Source organism: Oncorhynchus gorbuscha, linkage group LG22 (assembly GCF_021184085.1).
Source record: "Oncorhynchus gorbuscha isolate QuinsamMale2020 ecotype Even-year linkage group LG22, OgorEven_v1.0, whole genome shotgun sequence".
NCBI lineage: Eukaryota > Metazoa > Chordata > Actinopteri > Salmoniformes > Salmonidae > Oncorhynchus > Oncorhynchus gorbuscha.
The window spans coordinates 43,465,581-43,483,424 of record NC_060194.1 but is presented as its reverse complement, the minus strand read 5'-3'; the positions used below and the strand labels follow the sequence as shown (position 1 = coordinate 43,483,424).

Here is a 17,844-nt window from a genome sequence, read left to right as displayed (position 1 = left end):
GACAACTGTATAAATATCTGTGTGTCTTATGAAGGAGCGGCATTCAGCAGAAGAAGGACCTTGAAGCAAATGGCACTTTTGACAACACGAGACTAAATTAAATTAACGATAATGAGATGTACATAACAGTTTTTATTGGGTTGTCTCTGGTAATGTCTTGGGAGCTACTTTAACAACATGAGGCTGTACAATCACGAATATACTTGAGCCTCATTCATGGAAGTTTTCTTTCTTCTGAGAAAGAAAGAGGACATTGCAATGACAAAGGATTCTTTGCCTTCAAAAAATATTTCCATGTTTTTGTATTTGGAGTTTTGTGACTTAGTTAAGTTTGACACAACCCACATGAAACATAGTCAGTTGTAGGGTTACTTATACTGTGAAAGTTTTTTACTGTGTAAACTAAACAATCAGACAGTATTCTTATCTAATATATTTTTTTGTCATACATCCTTGTTTTTCTCATATAATCAATTGTATTATATATTTTGTGATTTGCATCATGTTTTTCACTGTCACTGTTGCATTAAAATGGTTTTGTAGATAACGATAAGAAGTGATAGTGTTAGTTTGTTATTTTATACAAAGAGTCTCAGTGATAATTAGTTCATTATAATGATTTCGATAATGAGTTCACTTAAAAATGCAACAAAAAAACATATAACGTAAAAAATATTTGATATTACTCTTAAAAATAACTTGAAAACACACAAAACATTTGAACAACATTCAACAAACTGTAATTTTATAACCAATGACATTGATTAAAAAAACACTAATATAATACTTGTGACAGAAAACAGGACAAGTAAATATAAAGTAGAATATAGTACTGGTGACAGGAAACAGGACAAGTAAATATAAAGTAGAATATGGTACTGGTGACAGGAAACAGGACAAGTAAATATAAAGTAGAATATAGTACTGGTGACAGGAAACAGGACAAGTAAATATAAAGTAGAATATAGTACTGGTGACAGGAAACAGGACAAGTAAATATAAAGTAGAATATAGTACTGGTGACAGGAAACAGGACAAGTAAATATAAAGTAGAATATAGTACTGGTGACAGGAAACAGGACAAGTAAATATAAAGTAGAATATAGTACTGGTGACAGGAAACAGGACAAGTAAATATAAAGTAGAATATAGTACTGGTGACAGGAAACAGGACAAGTAAATATAAAGTAGAATATAGTACTGGTGACAGGAAACAGGACAAGTAAATATAAAGTAGAATATAGTACTGGTGACAGGAAACAGGACAAGTAAATATAAAGTAGAATATAGTACTGGTGACAGGAAACAGGACAAGTAAATATAAAGTAGAATATAGTACTGGTGACAGGAAACAGGGTTCCAAAAGGGTTCTTCAACTGTCCCATAGGAGTACCCTTTTTGGTTCCAGGTAGAACTCTTTTTGGTTCCAGGTAGAACTATTTTTGGTTCCAGGTAGAACTATTTTTGGTTCCAGGTAGAACTATTTTTGGTTCCAGGTAGAACTCTTTTTGGTTCTAGGTAGAATCCTTTTGAGACCCAAAATACTTTTTACCTGAATCCTAAAAGGGTTATTCAAAGGGTTGTCCCTATGGCAACAGCCGAAGAACCCTTTATGGTTCTAGATAGCACCTTTTTTTCAAAGAGTCTACCTGATGGTGACTATCTACCCGATGGTGAGGTCCATGTGGTTAACCTGGGCGATGAAGATGGCTGCCACGGCCTCGTAGAGCGCTGTCCTGTCCATGTTGATGGTGGAGCTCACGGGAAGGCAAACCCTCTTGTCCACGCCATTGGTCTCTTCCAGACAAGGGAAGGTGTTGGGCAGTGTGGCAGAGCTGAGGGAATGATTTGGAAGAAAATAAGTACATTTGAATAGGATAGATGAATGGATGAATGAATGGGTGGGTGAATGGATGGATAAGTAGGTGGAGGGAGGAATGTGTGCCTGGATGGATCAATGAATGGGATGGAGTAATGGGTGAGTGTGTGGATGGATGAATGACAGTTTCTTTTTTCTCCCCAATTTCGTGGTATCCAATTGTTTTAGTAGCTACTATCTTGTCTCATCGCTACAACTCCCGTACGGGCTCGGGAGAGGCGAAGGTTGAAAGTCATGCGTCCTCCGATACACAACCCAACCAAGCCGCACTGCTTCTTAACACAGTGCCATCCAACCCGGAAGCCAGCGCACCAATGTGTCGGAGGAAACACCGTGCACCTGGCAACCTTGGTTAGTCCCAACCGGCCAAACCCTCCCTAACCCGGACGACGCTAGGCCAATTGTGCGTCGCCCCACGGACCTCCCGGTCGCGGCTGGTTACGACAGAGCCTGGGCGCGAACCCAGAGTCTCTGGTAGTACAACGCCCTTAACCACTGCGTCACCCGGGAGGCCCCTGGATGAATTACAGATTCAATCATAAGACCTTCATCAGGACCCTGAGTTCCTTCATTTATATTATTCTGTATAATAACAAACAATAACGTTTCCCTTAAAACCACTTCCTGAAGTGAAACCAAATATCCAGTGTGTACAGTATTTCTTATGAGTAGCCTCACCTAGATGAGGTTCCCAGGGCTGTGAGTAGTGCTTGCAGCAGGCCTATTAACAAGTAGAGGGTTCCCGTGTGTCATGGTGAGGTAAAGTAGAGGCGGTGTAACCAGGCTGTGAACCAGCTGGCCTGTTATCACACACAGAGTGTGCAGCTGACATCCACCCACCTCTACAAGATCTTCCCTGCTATCAAGGACAGGATCCTCACTGGGGCGTACCTGATGGACGGAGACAAAGCAGAGTTGTGTTGCATTTATGTGCACCACTGAACATTGGAAAGAAAGAAACAATCCCACAGGGAAACCTCTAAGAGAGCATGAACGCAGCTTTAGGGCCACCCAGGGCCACCCAGAATATACTCAGGCAGAATGTTATCAAATGCCTTCGTTAGCAATTGTGTTCTAAAATAATTTATATTGTTATTATTGTTATTGTTATTATTTTTTTAAATATATATACATAGCAAGATCCAGCCCACTATTAATGTTTTGTTTACTTACCCGATGATGGTTAATAACCTGGCACATGATGGCTTCGTTCAGGCAGTCAAAGAAGTCCTTCAGAGGTCTTCAACTCTCTCAGGACCAGACCAAAGCCTATAGAGAAAGACCACTAGACCTAGGGCATTCACCCTACTGGAGGAGCCCACAACGGGCACCATGTCACCCCCCCTGAACCCCTGTAGGGCTGGGTTGTCATGTTTGTCATTTATTATCATGTCTTGTCCCTGTGCTCCCCATGCTATTCGTTTCCCTCTGCTGGTCTTATTTGGTTCTTTCCCTCCTTCTATCCCTCTCTCTCCCCCTCCCTCTCTCACTCTCTCGCTCTCTCTTCTCTCTATCGTTCCGTTCCTGCTCCCAGCTGTTCCTATTCCCCTAATCATCATTTAGTCTTCCCACACCTGTTCCCGATCCTTTCCCCCTGATTAGAGTCCCTATTTATTCCTTTGTGATCCGTTCCTGTCCCGTCGGTTCCTTGTATTGTATTCACCATGCTGTGATTGCGTTTCGCCCTGTCCTGTCGTGTTTTTGCTGTGATTGTGTATCGCCCTGTCCTGTCGTGTTTTTTTGCCTTCATCAGATGCTGCGTGTGAGCAGGTGTCTCTGTCGACTACGGCCTGCGCCTACCCGAAGCGACCTGCAGTCTGTGGCCGCTTCTCCAGTTATTTCCCCTCTACAAGTCTAGAGGATTTCTGTTATTCCCTGTTTGGACTTAAATAAACTCTGTTTCTGTTAAGTCGCTTTTGGGTCCTCTTTCACCTGCATGACAGAAGGAACCGACCAAGGAATGGACCCAGCGACTTCAGACGCTCGTTACACTGCCGTCGAGATCCAAGGAGCCATGCTCGGCAGACACGAGCAGGAATTGTCCGCTGCTCGCCATGCCGTGGAGAACCTGGCCGCTCAGGTTTCCGACCTCTCTGGACAGTTCCAGAGTCTACGTCTCGTGCCACCTGTTACTTCCTGGCCTGCCGAGCCTCCAGAACCTAGGGTTAATAACCCACCTTGCTACTCCGGGCAGCCCACTGAGTGCCGCTCCTTTCTCACGCAGTGTGAGATTGTGTTCTCTCTCCAACCCAACACATACTCTAGAGAGAGAGCTCGGGTTGCTTACGTCATTTCACTCCTTACTGGCCGGGCTCGAGAATGGGGCACAGCTATCTGGGAGGCAAGGGCTGATTGCTCTAACAAATTCCAGAACTTTAAAGAGGAGATGATTCGGGTTTTTGACCGTTCAGTTTTGGTGGGAGGCTTCTAGGGCCCTGGCTTCCTTATGCCAAGGTGAACGGTCCATAACGGATTATTCCATTGAGTTTCGCACTCTTGCTGCCTCTAGTGAGTGGAACGAGCCGGCGCTGCTCGCTCGTTTTCTGGAGGGACTCCACGCAGTGGTTAAGGATGAGATTCTCTCCCGGGAGGTTCCTTCAGATGTGGACTCTTTGATTGCTCTCGCCATCCGCATAGAACGACGGGTAGATCTTCGTCACCGGGCTCGTGGAAGAGAGCTCGCATCAACGGTGTTTCCCTGCTCCGCATCGCAACCATCTCCCTCCTCTGGCTTTGAGACTGAGCCCATGCAGCTGGGAGGGATTCGCATCTCGAATAAGGAGAGGGAACGGAGGATCACCAACCGCCTGTGCCTCTATTGCGGAGTTGCTGGACATTTTGTTAATTCATGTCCAGTAAAAGCCAGAGCTCATCTGTAAGCGGAGGGCTACAGGTGAGCGCAACTACTCAAGTCTCTCCATCAAGGTCCTGTACTACTTTGTCGGTCCACCTACGCTGGACCGGTTCGGGTGCTACATGTAGTGCCTTGATAGACTCTGGGGCTGAGGGTTGTTTCATGGACGAAGCATGGGTTCGGAAACATGACATTCCTTTCAGAGAGTTAGATAAGCCTACGCCCATGTTCGCCTTAGATGGTAGTCATCTTCCCAGTATCAGATTTGAGACACTACCTTTAACCCTCACAGTATCTGGTAACCACAGTGAGACTATTTCTTTTTTGATTTTCCGTTCACCGTTTACACCTGTTGTTTTGGGTCATCCCTGGCTAGTATGTCATAATCCTTCTATTAATTGGTCTAGTAATTCTATCCTATCCTGGAACGTTTCTTGTCATGTGAAGTGTTTAATGTCTGCCATCCCTCCCGTTTCTTCTGTCCCTACTTCTCAGGAGGAACCTGGCGATTTGACAGGAGTGCCGGAGGAATATCATGATCTGCGCACGGTCTTCAGTCGGTCCCGAGCCAACTCCCTTCCTCCTCACCGGTCGTATGATTGTAGTATTGATCTCCTTCCGGGGACCACTCCTCCTCGAGGTAGACTATACTCTCTGTCGGCTCCCGAACGTAAGGCTCTCGAGGATTATTTGTCTGTGTCTCTTGACGCCGGTACCATAGTGCCTTCTTCTTCTCCGGCCGGGGCGGGGTTCTTTTTGTTAAGAAGAAGGACGGTACTCTGCGCCCCTGCGTGGATTATCGAGGGCTGAATGACATAACGGTTAAGAATCGTTATCCGCTTCCCCTTATGTCATCAGCCTTCGAGATTCTGCAGGGAGCCAGGTGCTTTACTAAGTTGGACCTTCGTAACGCTTACCATCTCGTGCGCATCAGAGAGGGGGACGAGTGGAAAACGGCGTTTAACACTCCGTTAGGGCATTTTGAGTACCGGGTTCTGCCGTTCGGTCTCGCCAATGCGCCAGCTGTTTTTCAGGCATTAGTTAATGATGTTCTGAGAGACATGCTGAACATTTTTGTTTTTGTCTATCTTGACGATATCCTGATTTTTTCTCCGTCACTCGAGATTCATGTTCAGCACGTTCGACGTGTTCTACAGCGCCTTTTAGAGAATTGTCTCTACGTAAAGGCTGAGAAGTGCTCTTTTCATGTCTCCTCCGTTACTTTTCTCGGTTCCGTTATTTCCGCTGAAGGCATTCAGATGGATTCCGCTAAGGTCCAAGCTGTCAGTGATTGGCCCGTTCCAAGGTCACGTGTCGAGTTGCAGCGCTTTTTAGGTTTCGCTAATTTCTATCGGCGTTTCATTCGTAATTTCGGTCAAGTTGCTGCCCCTCTCACAGCTCTTACTTCTGTCAAGACGTGTTTTAAGTGGTCCGGTTCCGCCCAGGAGCTTTTGATCTTCTAAAAGAACGTTTTACGTCCGCTCCTATCCTCGTTACTCCTGACGTCACTAGACAATTCATTGTCGAGGTTGACGCTTCAGAGGTAGGCGTGGGAGCCATTCTATCCCAGCGCTTCCAGTCTGACGATAAGGTTCATCCTTGCGCTTATTTTCTCATCGCCTGTCGCCATCTGAGCGCAACTATGATGTGGGTAACCGTGAACTGCTCGCCATCCGCTTAGCCCTAGGCGAATGGCGACAGTGGTTGAGGGGGCGACCGTTCCTTTTGTCGTTTGGACAGACCATAAGAACCTTGAGTACATCCGTTCTGCCAAACGACTTAATGCCCGTCAAGCTCGTTGGGCGTTGTTTTTCGCTCGTTTCGAGTTTGTGATTTCTTACCGTCCGGGTAGCAAGAACACCAAGCCTGATGCCTTATCCCGTCTGTTTAGTTCTTCTGTGGCTTCTACTGATCCCGAGGGATTCTTCCTTATGGGCGTGTTGTCGGGTTAACAGTCTGGGGAATTGAAAGACAGGTTAAGCAAGCACTCACGCACACTGCGTCGCGCGCTTGTCCTAGTAACCTCCTTTTCGTTCCTGTTTCCACTCGTCTGGCTGTTCTTCAGTGGGCTCACTCTGCCAAGTTAGCTGGTCATCCCGGTGTTCGAGGCACTCTTGCGTCTATTCGCCAGCGCTTTTGGTGGCCGACTCAGGAGCGTGACACGCGCCGTTTCGTGGCTGCTTGTTCGGACTGCGCGCAGACTAAGTCGGGTAACTCTCCTCCTGCCGGTCGTCTCAGACCGCTCCCCATTCCTTCTCGACCATGGTCTCACATTGCCTTAGACTTCATTACCGGTCTGCCTTTGTCTGCGGGGAAGACTGTGATTCTGACGGTTGTCGATAGGTTCTCTAAGGCGGCACATTTCATTCCCCTCGCTAAACTTCCTTCCGCTAAGGAGACGGCACAAATCATTATTGAGAATGTATTCAGAATTCATGGCCTCCCGTTAGACGCCGTTTCAGACAGAGGCCCGCAATTCACGTCACAGTTTTGGAGGGAGTTCTGTCGTTTGATTGGTGCGTCCGTCAGTCTCTCTTCCGGGTTTCATCCCCAGTCTAACGGTCAAGCAGAGAGGGCCAATCAGACGATTGGTCGCATACTACGCAGCCTTTCTTTCAGAAACCCTGCGTCTTGGGCAGAACAGCTCCCTGGGCAGAATACGCTCACAATTCGCTTCCTTCGTCTGCTACCGGGTTATCTCCGTTTCAGAGTAGTCTGGGTTACCAGCCTCCTCTGTTCTCATCCCAGCTTGCCGAGTCCAGCGTTCCCTCCGCTCAAGCGTTTGTCCAACGTTGTGAGCGCACCTGGAGGAGGGTGAGGTCTGCACTTTGCCGTTACAGGGCACAGACGGTGAGAGCCGCCAATAAACGCAGGATTAAGAGTCCAAGGTATTGTTGCGGCCAGAGAGTGTGGCTTTCCACTCGCAACCTTCCTCTTACGACAGCTTCTCGTAAGTTGACTCCATGGTTCATTGGTCCGTTCCGTGTCTCCCAGGTCGTCAATCCTGTCGCTGTGCGACTGCTTCTTCCGCGACATCTTCGTCGCGTCCATCCTGTCTTCCATGTCTCCTGTGTTAAGCCCTTTCTTCGCACCCCCGTTCGTCTTCCCTCCCCCCTCCCGTCCTTGTCGAGAGCGCACCTATTTACAAGGTACATAAGATCATGGACATGCGTTCTCGGGGACGGGGTCACCAATACCTAGTGGATTGGGAGGGTTACGGTCCTGAGGAGAGGAGTTGGGTTCCGTCTCGGGACGTGCTGGACCGTTCACTCATCGATGATTTCCTCCGTTGCCGCCAGGATTCCTCCTCGAGTGCGCCAGGAGGCGCTCGGTGAGTGGGGGGTACTGTCATGTTTGTCATTTATTATCATGTCTTGTCCCTGTGCTCCCCATGCTATTCGTTTCCCTCTGCTGGTCTTATTTGGTTCTTTCCCTCCTTCTATCCCTCTCTCTCCCGCTCCCTCTCTCACTCTCTCGCTCTCTCTTCTCTCTATCGTTCCGTTCCTGCTCCCAGCTGTTCCTATTCCCCTAATCATCATTTAGTCTTCCCACACCTGTTCCCGATCCTTTCCCCTGATTAGAGTCCCTATTTATTCCTTTGTGATCCGTTCCTGTCCCGTCGGTTCCTTGTATTGTATTCACCATGCTGTGATTGCGTTTCGCCCTGTCCTGTCGTGTTTTTGCTGTGATTGTGTATCGCCCTGTCCTGTCGTGTTTTTTTGCCTTCATCAGATGCTGCGTGTGAGCAGGTGTCTCTGTCGACTACGGCCTGCGCCTACCCGAAGCGACCTGCAGTCTGTGGCCGCTTCTCCAGTTATTTCCCCTCTACAAGTCTAGAGGATTTCTGTTATTCCCTGTTTGGACTTAAATAAACTCTGTTTCTGTTAAGTCGCTTTTGGGTCCTCTTTCACCTGCATGACATGGGTGGGCTGGAGGAGGAGGGCTGCTTTCTACCGTGCTGCCATAGTACATGTGGGGTCAAACGACATTAGGAGGGCTAACTCCAAACTGCTGAAACTGGATTTGAAAGAACTGATTCGAACTCTGAAAGACTCCAAAATCGTCAGATTATTTCAAGCCCTATATCATTGCTGGGCAACAGGCTACTGGCTTTACACATCTGGCTAAAAGACTACTGTACGTCTGTTGGCATAATTTGTATAGATAACTTTGACACATTTTGGAAACAGAGGATGCTCTAGTCCACAGGAATGACGGAATCCATCCAAATGATCTTGTTGCCTGGACTTTGTCCTCATATTTCAAGGCCGCGTTAAGACAATGACTTATTAGGGACCCGAGCCATGCTCCCTATCATTGTGTTACTGAATTGTTGTAGTGTTGCTGCAAATGTACATTGTCCCAGGGGCGTTGAAAGTCATAATGTAAGTAATCTAATTTATGCTCCTCTATCTCCCCTGAATGCCTCTGTCAATCCAACAGCTATTGTCAGCAATCATGCGCCCATGAACCTGAGCTATACTGTGCCTTAGTAGGAAGACTACTGTGTGCAGCTCACCCTGCACTATACAAATAAATACCAATAAAAACAATATAGAGTCCCCAATAAATATCCTACATTAACATATGTAGCCAGGGAAACAAGGTTCATGAATCTGGTACAAAATGGGTATACCCAATAAACAGTCCGATGAGTGTATATTGGGCTCTCATTATTTCTGTGACAATATAGGGCCTACTGAAACCTTTTCAACGATGCAGTGTTCTTTAATGCCAATTCAAATTCATTTTTGATTCAACTCCTCAATAGTTAAGTTGGATGCAACCTATTGTGCCGGGAGTTGAATGCAGGTCCTAACAGGTGGTATTCTCATCAATGTGCCACTGCCAAGAAGAGAGGCCATGTGCAGTGGACCCTGAATACCAGGACACTGGCCTTATCCAAGAGTTCACCCACGGTGTGCTGAGATGGATATCATTTATCAACATATTGGTTGTGTCAATAATCATGTTTCAATTAACATTGGGGAAAAAAACTATGTCAATATAGCCAGTAGACATGTAGATATAAAATTCTCATGATGTTATACATTAATAAAACATACATTCCTCATAATCCCTCAAAAAAGTCTTGCATGCCCACTCCCAAGCCCCAGTTGTAAAATACAATGGCACCCTATTACCCTGTATGGTGTACTACTTTTGACCACAGCCCCTACTTTTAACCAGGGGCTCCGGTCAAGTGTAGTCCAATATATAAGGAATAGGGTTCCATTTTGGGACACATGCAGTGTAACCTGAGAGCAGTGTGAGGCATCAGTCAGCCACAGAGCAGCACTAAAGGCTGATACAACGCTGAAGGCATGCTGGAAGACAGCCCTTATTCTCTGCTGTCAAAGCGGCTGCCATTCAGATGGTGGTGGTGGTGGTGGTGGCGGTGGTGGCAGTGGTGGTGGTGGTGGGGGGGGGAATGATGAAATGCTGCCATTATAAAGAGAACTAAAGGGCTCGGTGGCAGGAGACACCCGATCTAACCTGGCAACCTGGCCTCCCTTTGTCCCCCATGCAGCCATTTCATATCTGACATATCCACAGTCCACCACACCACAGGCCTGCCTTCATACTGATACGTGCCATGGCACAGAGGCACCAGGGTGGTGGGCTGAGAAATGGGGAATAAGCAGACGATCTTCACGGCGCAGCAGCTTGATGCGTATCAGGTCGGTGTGTGTGTGTGTTTGTGTTTGTGTTTGAGTGTGTGTGTGTGTGTGTGTGTGTGTGTGTGTGTGTGTGTGTGTGTGTGTGTGTGTGTGTGTGTGTGTGTGTGTGTGTGTGTGTGTGTGTGTGTGTGTGTGTGTGTGTATTTATTTAACCCCGTCAGTGTGGTGATGACTAACTTTCTTCAGATAGCTTGTTGATTGAGACAAATTGCTTCACCCGTCTAGCTTGGTGTTGCTTTCATGTGGGTACTGTAATTAGTGAATGGGGGTATTGTAATTTGTGATTGGGGGTACTGTAATTAGTGAATGGGGGTATTGTAATTTGTGATTGGGATACTGTAATTAGTGGAAGGGGGTACTGTAATTAGTGAATGGGGGTATTGTTATTTGTGATTGGGGTACTGTAATTAGTGGATTGGGTATTGGGGTGATTAGGGGTACTATAATTAGTGGATGGAGGTACTGTAATTAGTGAATGGGGGTACTGTAATTAGTGAATTGGGGTACTGTAATTAGTGGATGGGGGTACTGTAATTAGTGGATGGGGTACTGTAATTAGTGAATGGGGGTACTGTAATTTGTGAATGGGGGTACTGTAATTAGTGAATGGGGGTACTGTAATTAGTGAATGGGGGTACTGTAATTAGTGGATGGGTGTACTGTAATTAGTGAATGGGGGTATTGTAATTTGTGATTGGGATACTGTAATTAGTGGAAGGGGTACTGTAATTAGTGAATGGGGGTATTGTTATTTGTGATTGGGGTACTGTAATTAGTGGATTGGGTATTGTAATTCGTGATTAGGGGGTACTATAATTAGTGGATGGAGGTACTGTAATTAGTGAATCGGGGTACTGTAATTAGTGAATTGGGGTACTGTAATTAGTGGATGGGGGTACTGTAATTAGTGGATGGGGTACTGTAATTAGTGAATGGGGGTACTGTAATTTGTGAATGGGGGTACTGTAATTAGTGAATGGGGGTACTGTAATTAGTGAATGGGGGTACTGTAATTAGTGGATGGGTGTACTGTAATTAGTAGATGGGGTTACTGTAATTAGTGGATGGGGGTACTGTAATTAGTGGATGGGGTACTGTAATTAGTGAATGGGGGTACTGTAATTCGTGAATGGGGGTACTGTAATTAGTGAATGGGGGTACTGTAATTCGTGATTAGGGGTACTATAATTAGTGGATGGAGGTACTGTAATTAGTGAATCGGGGTACTGTAATTAGTGAATGGGGGTACTGTAATTAGTGGATGGGGGTACTGTAATTAGTGGATGGGGTACTGTAATTAGTGAATGGGGGTACTGTAATTCGTGAATGGGGGTACTGTAATTAGTGAATGGGGGTACTGTAATTAGTGAATGGGGGTACTGTAATTAGTGGATGGGGGTACTGTAATTAGTGGATGGTGTACTGTAATTAGTGAATGGGGGTACTGTAATTAGTGAATGGGGGTACTGTAATTAGTGGATGGGGGTACTGTAATTAGTGGATGGGTGTACTGTAATTAGTGGATGGGGTTACTGTAATTAGTGGATGGGGGTACTGTAATTAGTGGATGGGGGTACTGTAATTAGTGGATGGGGGTACTGTAATTAGTGAATGGAGTGCATTGATACAAAACACAGGTCTTGGCACACTTCCATTGCAGGTCTGTTCACTAAGAAAACAGACACAGCAACAGACACAGAGAAACGGTCAAGTGCTTAATGTGATGTTATGGACCACAGCTGTGTGGTCTTATTCAGGTCTAACAAACCAAAGCTAGTGAGACAACCACAGCACAATGTTTAATCTGAGCCACAAGTCACTTTCTTAAAATGAAAAAGGACCCTCTTGAATTGTTGCAGCTGTGAATCATAATTTTTTAAAACAGTGTTTTGGGACTCCCGAGTGGCGCAGCGGTCTAAGGCACTACATCTCAGTGCTAGAGGCATCACTACAGACCCTGGTTCGATTCCAGGGTAGGGTTTGGCCGTGTTAGGGTTCGGCCGGGGTAGGGGTTCGGCCGGGGTAGGCCATCATTGTTAATAACAATGTCTTCTTAACTGGCTTGCCTACTACAATAAAGATTAAATAAAATACATTTTAAAAAATGTTGCATTTGCAGGACTGCACATTCTTCACAAGGAAGGAAATTCTAAGGTGAGAGGAAGCTCCTACATGATGTTTTGAACTAGTTAAGTATTCAGTATAACTAACTAAGCCGAGGCAGAATATGACACTTAACCACTGATAAGTTCTTAACCACTTTCAAATGTAGCTGCTTGGATTTTGTTCAGTTCTGCATCGTGAAACCTTTCACTAGGATGAAAGTTATTCTGTACACACACACACATGTAACAGTAGACCAAAGATACTGGGACATACATACTGTATTGTTATCTGAGCTCACATGTCAAAACAAAAGCCTGAGACCAACGCTTTTGCTTTACACATTGCTTAGGTTGAATATACTGTATATTTACTAGTTGTTTACTAGGCTTTAACAGTACATGTATATTTGTTCACTTCACAAATTGACCTGCTATTCTTTGAAATCTCTTATTATTTGATTTGATATAGAAAGTCTGCACATCTGATATACTCCAGGTTCAACTTTCTTTCCCCCCTCCTAGACTATTCGACCGTTATCGAGACTTGGCACCACAGCTCGTTCCTCTCGACTACACAGACCAGCCAGATGTGAGGCTACCATACGAGCTCATTGGCAGCATGCCAGAACTGAAGGTATACCCTCTGTCCCGTGTTTGCACACACATATTAGTGGATAAGTCCCAAATGACAACTTGTTCCCTTTCTACTGCACCTGTTTTGACCCTAAACGCTATCTAGGGCATAGGGTACAATTTGGAATGTGTCCATCCATTATTAATACACAACTAATTGACAGTAGTCTCTGAACGGTTGGCTATATGTTATCTGACTCTAATAAACCACAAGAAGGACAGGGCGACCAACAGGGCACTGAGTACGACTGGGTCCACTATGAGCTTCTTTACATATACACACATTTCCTCACAACGACAACAGCAGAAACAACTGATATCGACGCAGTACTCTTGTATTTCCTAACCTGTCCCTTCTGGCTTATTCCCTGTGATTGTGTTAGCGAATGTCAAAGCTTTAGCTCAGCGTGCTAACGCAGTCAATGTGTCTCTCTTCAGGACAACCCGTTCCGCCAGAGGATCGCTGAGGTTTTCTCGGAGGACGGAGAGGGAAACATGACCCTGGATGACTTCCTGGATATGTTCTCCGTGCTGAGTGAGATGGCTCCACGAGATCTGAAAGCCTACTATGCATTTAAAATCTACGGTTAGTGTGTGAGATGTGTATGCCTTTAATAACATCTACCATCAGCAGGTCATAAATACTTCTGGTTTGCTCTCAAAACAGTTTTGGTTATGTGAAACAATCTGCCCAGCAAGAAATAATATCATTTTAACATAATCAGCAACTTGATGTTTGGTATTCAGAGTTTTGGTATTTTATTAGGATCCCCATTTGCTGTTGCAAAAGCAGCAGCTAATCTTCCTGGGGTCCAACACAGAACAGGAAACATGATATAATACAGAACATTAAAATAGACAAGAACAGCTCAAGGACAGAACTACATACATAGCTACATATTAATACACACAGAATATCTAGGCCCAACAGGGGAGAGGCGTTGTGCCGTGAGGTGTTTCTTCATCTGTTTTAAAAAAAACAGGTTTTCTGTTTATTTGAGCAATATGAGATGGAACGGAGTTTGATACAAAATGTCTCTATGAAATACTGTACGCTATCTTGAATTTGTTCTGGATTTAGGGACTGTGAAAAGATCCCTGTTGGCGTGTCTGGTGGGATAAGCCTGTGTGTCAGAGCCAGTGGTGAGCCATGGCATCATAATGATGGTAATAAGAGGTGGATTCATTCGGGTGGGACTGTGTAGGACCTCACTGAAGGCTCAGGCCCACGGCACACCACTGGTCAGAGCTGTGTCTAAGTTGACTATGTAACACAATTTGGGATTTTCAACATATGAATGTTTCTAAATAGAAAGAAGAAGTGATGCAGTCAGTCTCAACTCTTAGCCAAGAGAGACTGGCATGCATAGTATTTATATCAGCCCTCTGATTACAATGAAGAGCAAGATGCCCCACTCTGTTCTGGGCCAGATGCAGCTTAACTAGGTCTTTCCTTGCAGCACTGGACCACACGACTGGACAATAATCAAGATCAGACAAAACTAGAGCCTGCAGAATTTCTGGAGTGTGGTGTCAAAAAAGCAGAGCATCTCTGTATTACGGACAGACCTCTCCCCTTCTTTACAACCATTGGATCTATATGTTTTGACCATGACAGTTTACAATCTAAGGTAACGCCAAGTCATTTAGTCTCCTCAACTTGTTCAACAGCCACACCATTCATTACCAGATTCTGCTGAGATCTAGAACTTAAGGAATGATTTGTACCAAATACAATGCTTTTAGTTTTAGAGATGTTCAGGACCAGTTTATTACTGGCCACCCATTCCAAAAACAGACTGTAACTCTTTGTTAAGGGTTTCAGGGATTTCATTAGCTGTGGTTGCTGATGTGTATATGGTTGAATCATCAGCATACATGGACACACATGCTTTGTTTAATGCCAGTGGCAGGTCATTGGTAAAAGAGTAGAGGGCCTAGAGAGCTGCCCTGCGGTACACCACACTTTACATGTTTGACATTAGGGAAGCATCCATTTAAAGAAAAAAAAAGTTCTATTAGATAGATAGCTCTGCATCCACGATATGGCAGAGGTTGAAAAGCCAAAACACATACGTTTTTTCAACAACAGGTTATGGTCAATAATATCAAAGGCTGCACTGAAATCTAACAGTACAGCTCCCACAATCCTTTTATTATCAATTTATTTCAACCAATCATCAGTCATTTGTGTCAGCGTAGTACATGTTGAGTGCCCTTCTCTATAAGCATGCTTAAAGTCTGTTGTTAATTTGTTTACAGAGAAATAGCATTGTATTTGTTGAAACACATTTTTTCCAACAGTTTGCTAAGAGCTGGCAGCAAGCTGATAGGTCTGATGTTAGAACCAGTAAAGGTTGCTTTACCATTCTTGGGTAGCGGAATGACTTTGGCTTCCCTCCAGGCCTGAGGACAAAGACTTTCCTCTAGACTCAGATTAAAGATATGACAGATAGGAGTGGCTATAGAGTTAGATACCATCCTCAGTAGGAGTGGCTATAGAGTCAGCTACCATCCTCAGTAGCTTTCCATCTAAGTTCTCAATGCCAGGAGGTTTGTCATTATTGATTGATAACAATAATTTTTCCACCTCTCCCGCACTAACTCTACAAAATTCTAACTTGCAATGCTTTTCCTTCATTATTTGTTCTTTTTTATGCATGAATACGATGGCTCACTGTTCGTTGTTGACATTTCCTGTGGAGTTCGCCAATGAAGTAATCATTCAAATAGTTGGCAACATCAAATAGTTTTGTGATAAATATGCCATCTGATTCGATGAAAGATTTGCAGTAAGTCAGCCAGTCAGATGCAGTGCAGCCAGACTTATTAGCCCCATCTCTGTGAATGATTGATAAGGGCATTATAGAGGGGCCCAAACAGGCTGTATGGACAGGGCAGGTCTATACAAAAAAAGGCCTTGCACGGTCTGTGTTGCTAGAGTCACCCTAATTAACTGGCGATGACAGATGACGTTTCACCGCAGGCGGCTATGCAGTGACATGACTGCGGTCATGGGTCAATAAAACGCAAAGGAAGGCTCTGTTTGGAATTGTGTAGTTACAGGACAAAAAGGGAAGTCTATGCTTCCCGAAAAGCACCCTAGCCTAGTGTTCAGAGTGTTGGGTCAGTAACCAAAGGTTGCTGAAGCGAATCCCTGAGCTGACAAGGTAAAAATCTGTTATTCTGCCCCTGAGCAAGGCAGTTAACCCACTGTTCCCCTGAACAAGGAAGTTAACCCACTGTTCCCCTGAACAAGGCAGTTAACCCACTGTTCCACAGGCGCTGAAGACATGGATGTTGATTTAAGGCAGCCCCCTGTACCTCTCTGATTCAGAGGGGTTGGGTTAAATGCAGAAGACACATTTCAGTTGTACAACTGACTAGGTATCCCTCTTTCCCTTTAGTACACTGCTACTACCAGGGACCAAAGTAAGCTGTAAACTAAAAGAGGGGAATGTGAACTTTAATCTTTAACTGATCATTTGAATAATGACATCCTACTAATGTTTCTGTTCCTCCTCCAATCCTCTCAGACTTCAACAATGATGACTTCCTGTGTAAGTCTGACCTGGAGAAGACGCTGAACAAGCTGACGCGGAATGAGCTAACGGAGGACGAGGTCAGGATGGTATGTGAGAAGGTGATCGACGAGGCCGACCTGGACAACGATGGACGTCTCTCGCTGGAGGACTTCCAGCACATGATCGTCCGTGCTCCAGACTTCCTCAGGTCTGCAGTAGTTGTCACCTAACCAATGGCCAAGCGTTTTTTTTCCTGGGCAGTTCTTAACTTTCATTTAGCCAAACAACTGGGAACTCAGGAAAAAAATAATCTCGGACTGGGAAAATCATGACATCAGTGATCTTTAGGTTGGAGAAGTCAGAGCTCTAGGATGATGTCAGAGTTTCCGACTTGTAATTCTGAGTTGGATGACTTTTCAAAACAATTTTTCGCAGTTCTGAGTTGTCTTGAACGCACTGAAGTAGGAGGTTTCCCAATTCTGAGTTGTCTTGAACGCTCTGAAGTAGGAGTTTTCCCAGTCCTGAGTTGTCATCAACGCACTAAAGTAGGAGGTTTCCCAATTCTGAGTTGTCTTGAACACGGTGAAGTCGGAGGTTTCCCAGTTCTGAGTGTTCTTGAATGCAGCATAACTCATTTAGAACAAATTCTAACATGTTGACTTTTCTTCCACAGCACCTTCCATATAAGGATATGAAGACTAAAGAGATGCCATGGACACTACCACCATGGATCCAAACATTTTCTCTACCAAAGATGTTATAGGGACCTTTAAAGTGTGCACTATGCAGGCTTAGGCTAGTTGTTTTTGACTTTGATGTAGGCCGGAGACAGCCCACTGACCTGTTGACAGCTGAATAGTCTATTATTATAGAGCTATTGTCGCTATCAGGACAGGGCTCATTAGCTATGACGGCCAACAGTTGCTTTGTATTCTCTTCTATGAAGGCTCAGTTACACCAGGATTTAAAATAAACATCTTCCCCCATATTCCACTGAACCATGGAGGGGCAGTGGAGGATGAGGCATCTGTGTCATGTATAAATTAACGCTCCATTATAAAATCATGGGTTCAGCTAACAGTCAATTGTGCTTCATCATTCTGAATACATTCATACAATGTCATTTAAAGAGGCAATCTGAGGTTGAAACAACAACAACCCCAACTCT

The 17,844-nt window shown here is 45.0% G+C and overlaps 1 protein-coding gene across 2 annotated transcripts; it reads left to right on the top strand.

The window, feature by feature from the left end:
• Positions 1-10,363: 10,363 nt before the first annotated feature.
• Positions 10,364-17,371, top strand: cib3 (calcium and integrin binding family member 3). Of its 2 annotated transcripts, XM_046320784.1 has the most exons (6): positions 10,364-10,414; positions 12,534-12,568; positions 13,042-13,153; positions 13,591-13,738; positions 16,689-16,884; positions 17,350-17,371. In XM_046320784.1, the coding sequence occupies exons 1-6, from the start codon at positions 10,364-10,366 to the stop codon at positions 17,369-17,371; spliced, it is 564 nt and encodes a 187-aa protein (XP_046176740.1). The 2 variants fall into 2 exon arrangements, with proteins under 2 accessions (XP_046176740.1, XP_046176741.1); XM_046320785.1 differs by lacking the exons at positions 12,534-12,568; positions 13,042-13,153.
• Positions 17,372-17,844: the final 473 nt, after the last annotated feature.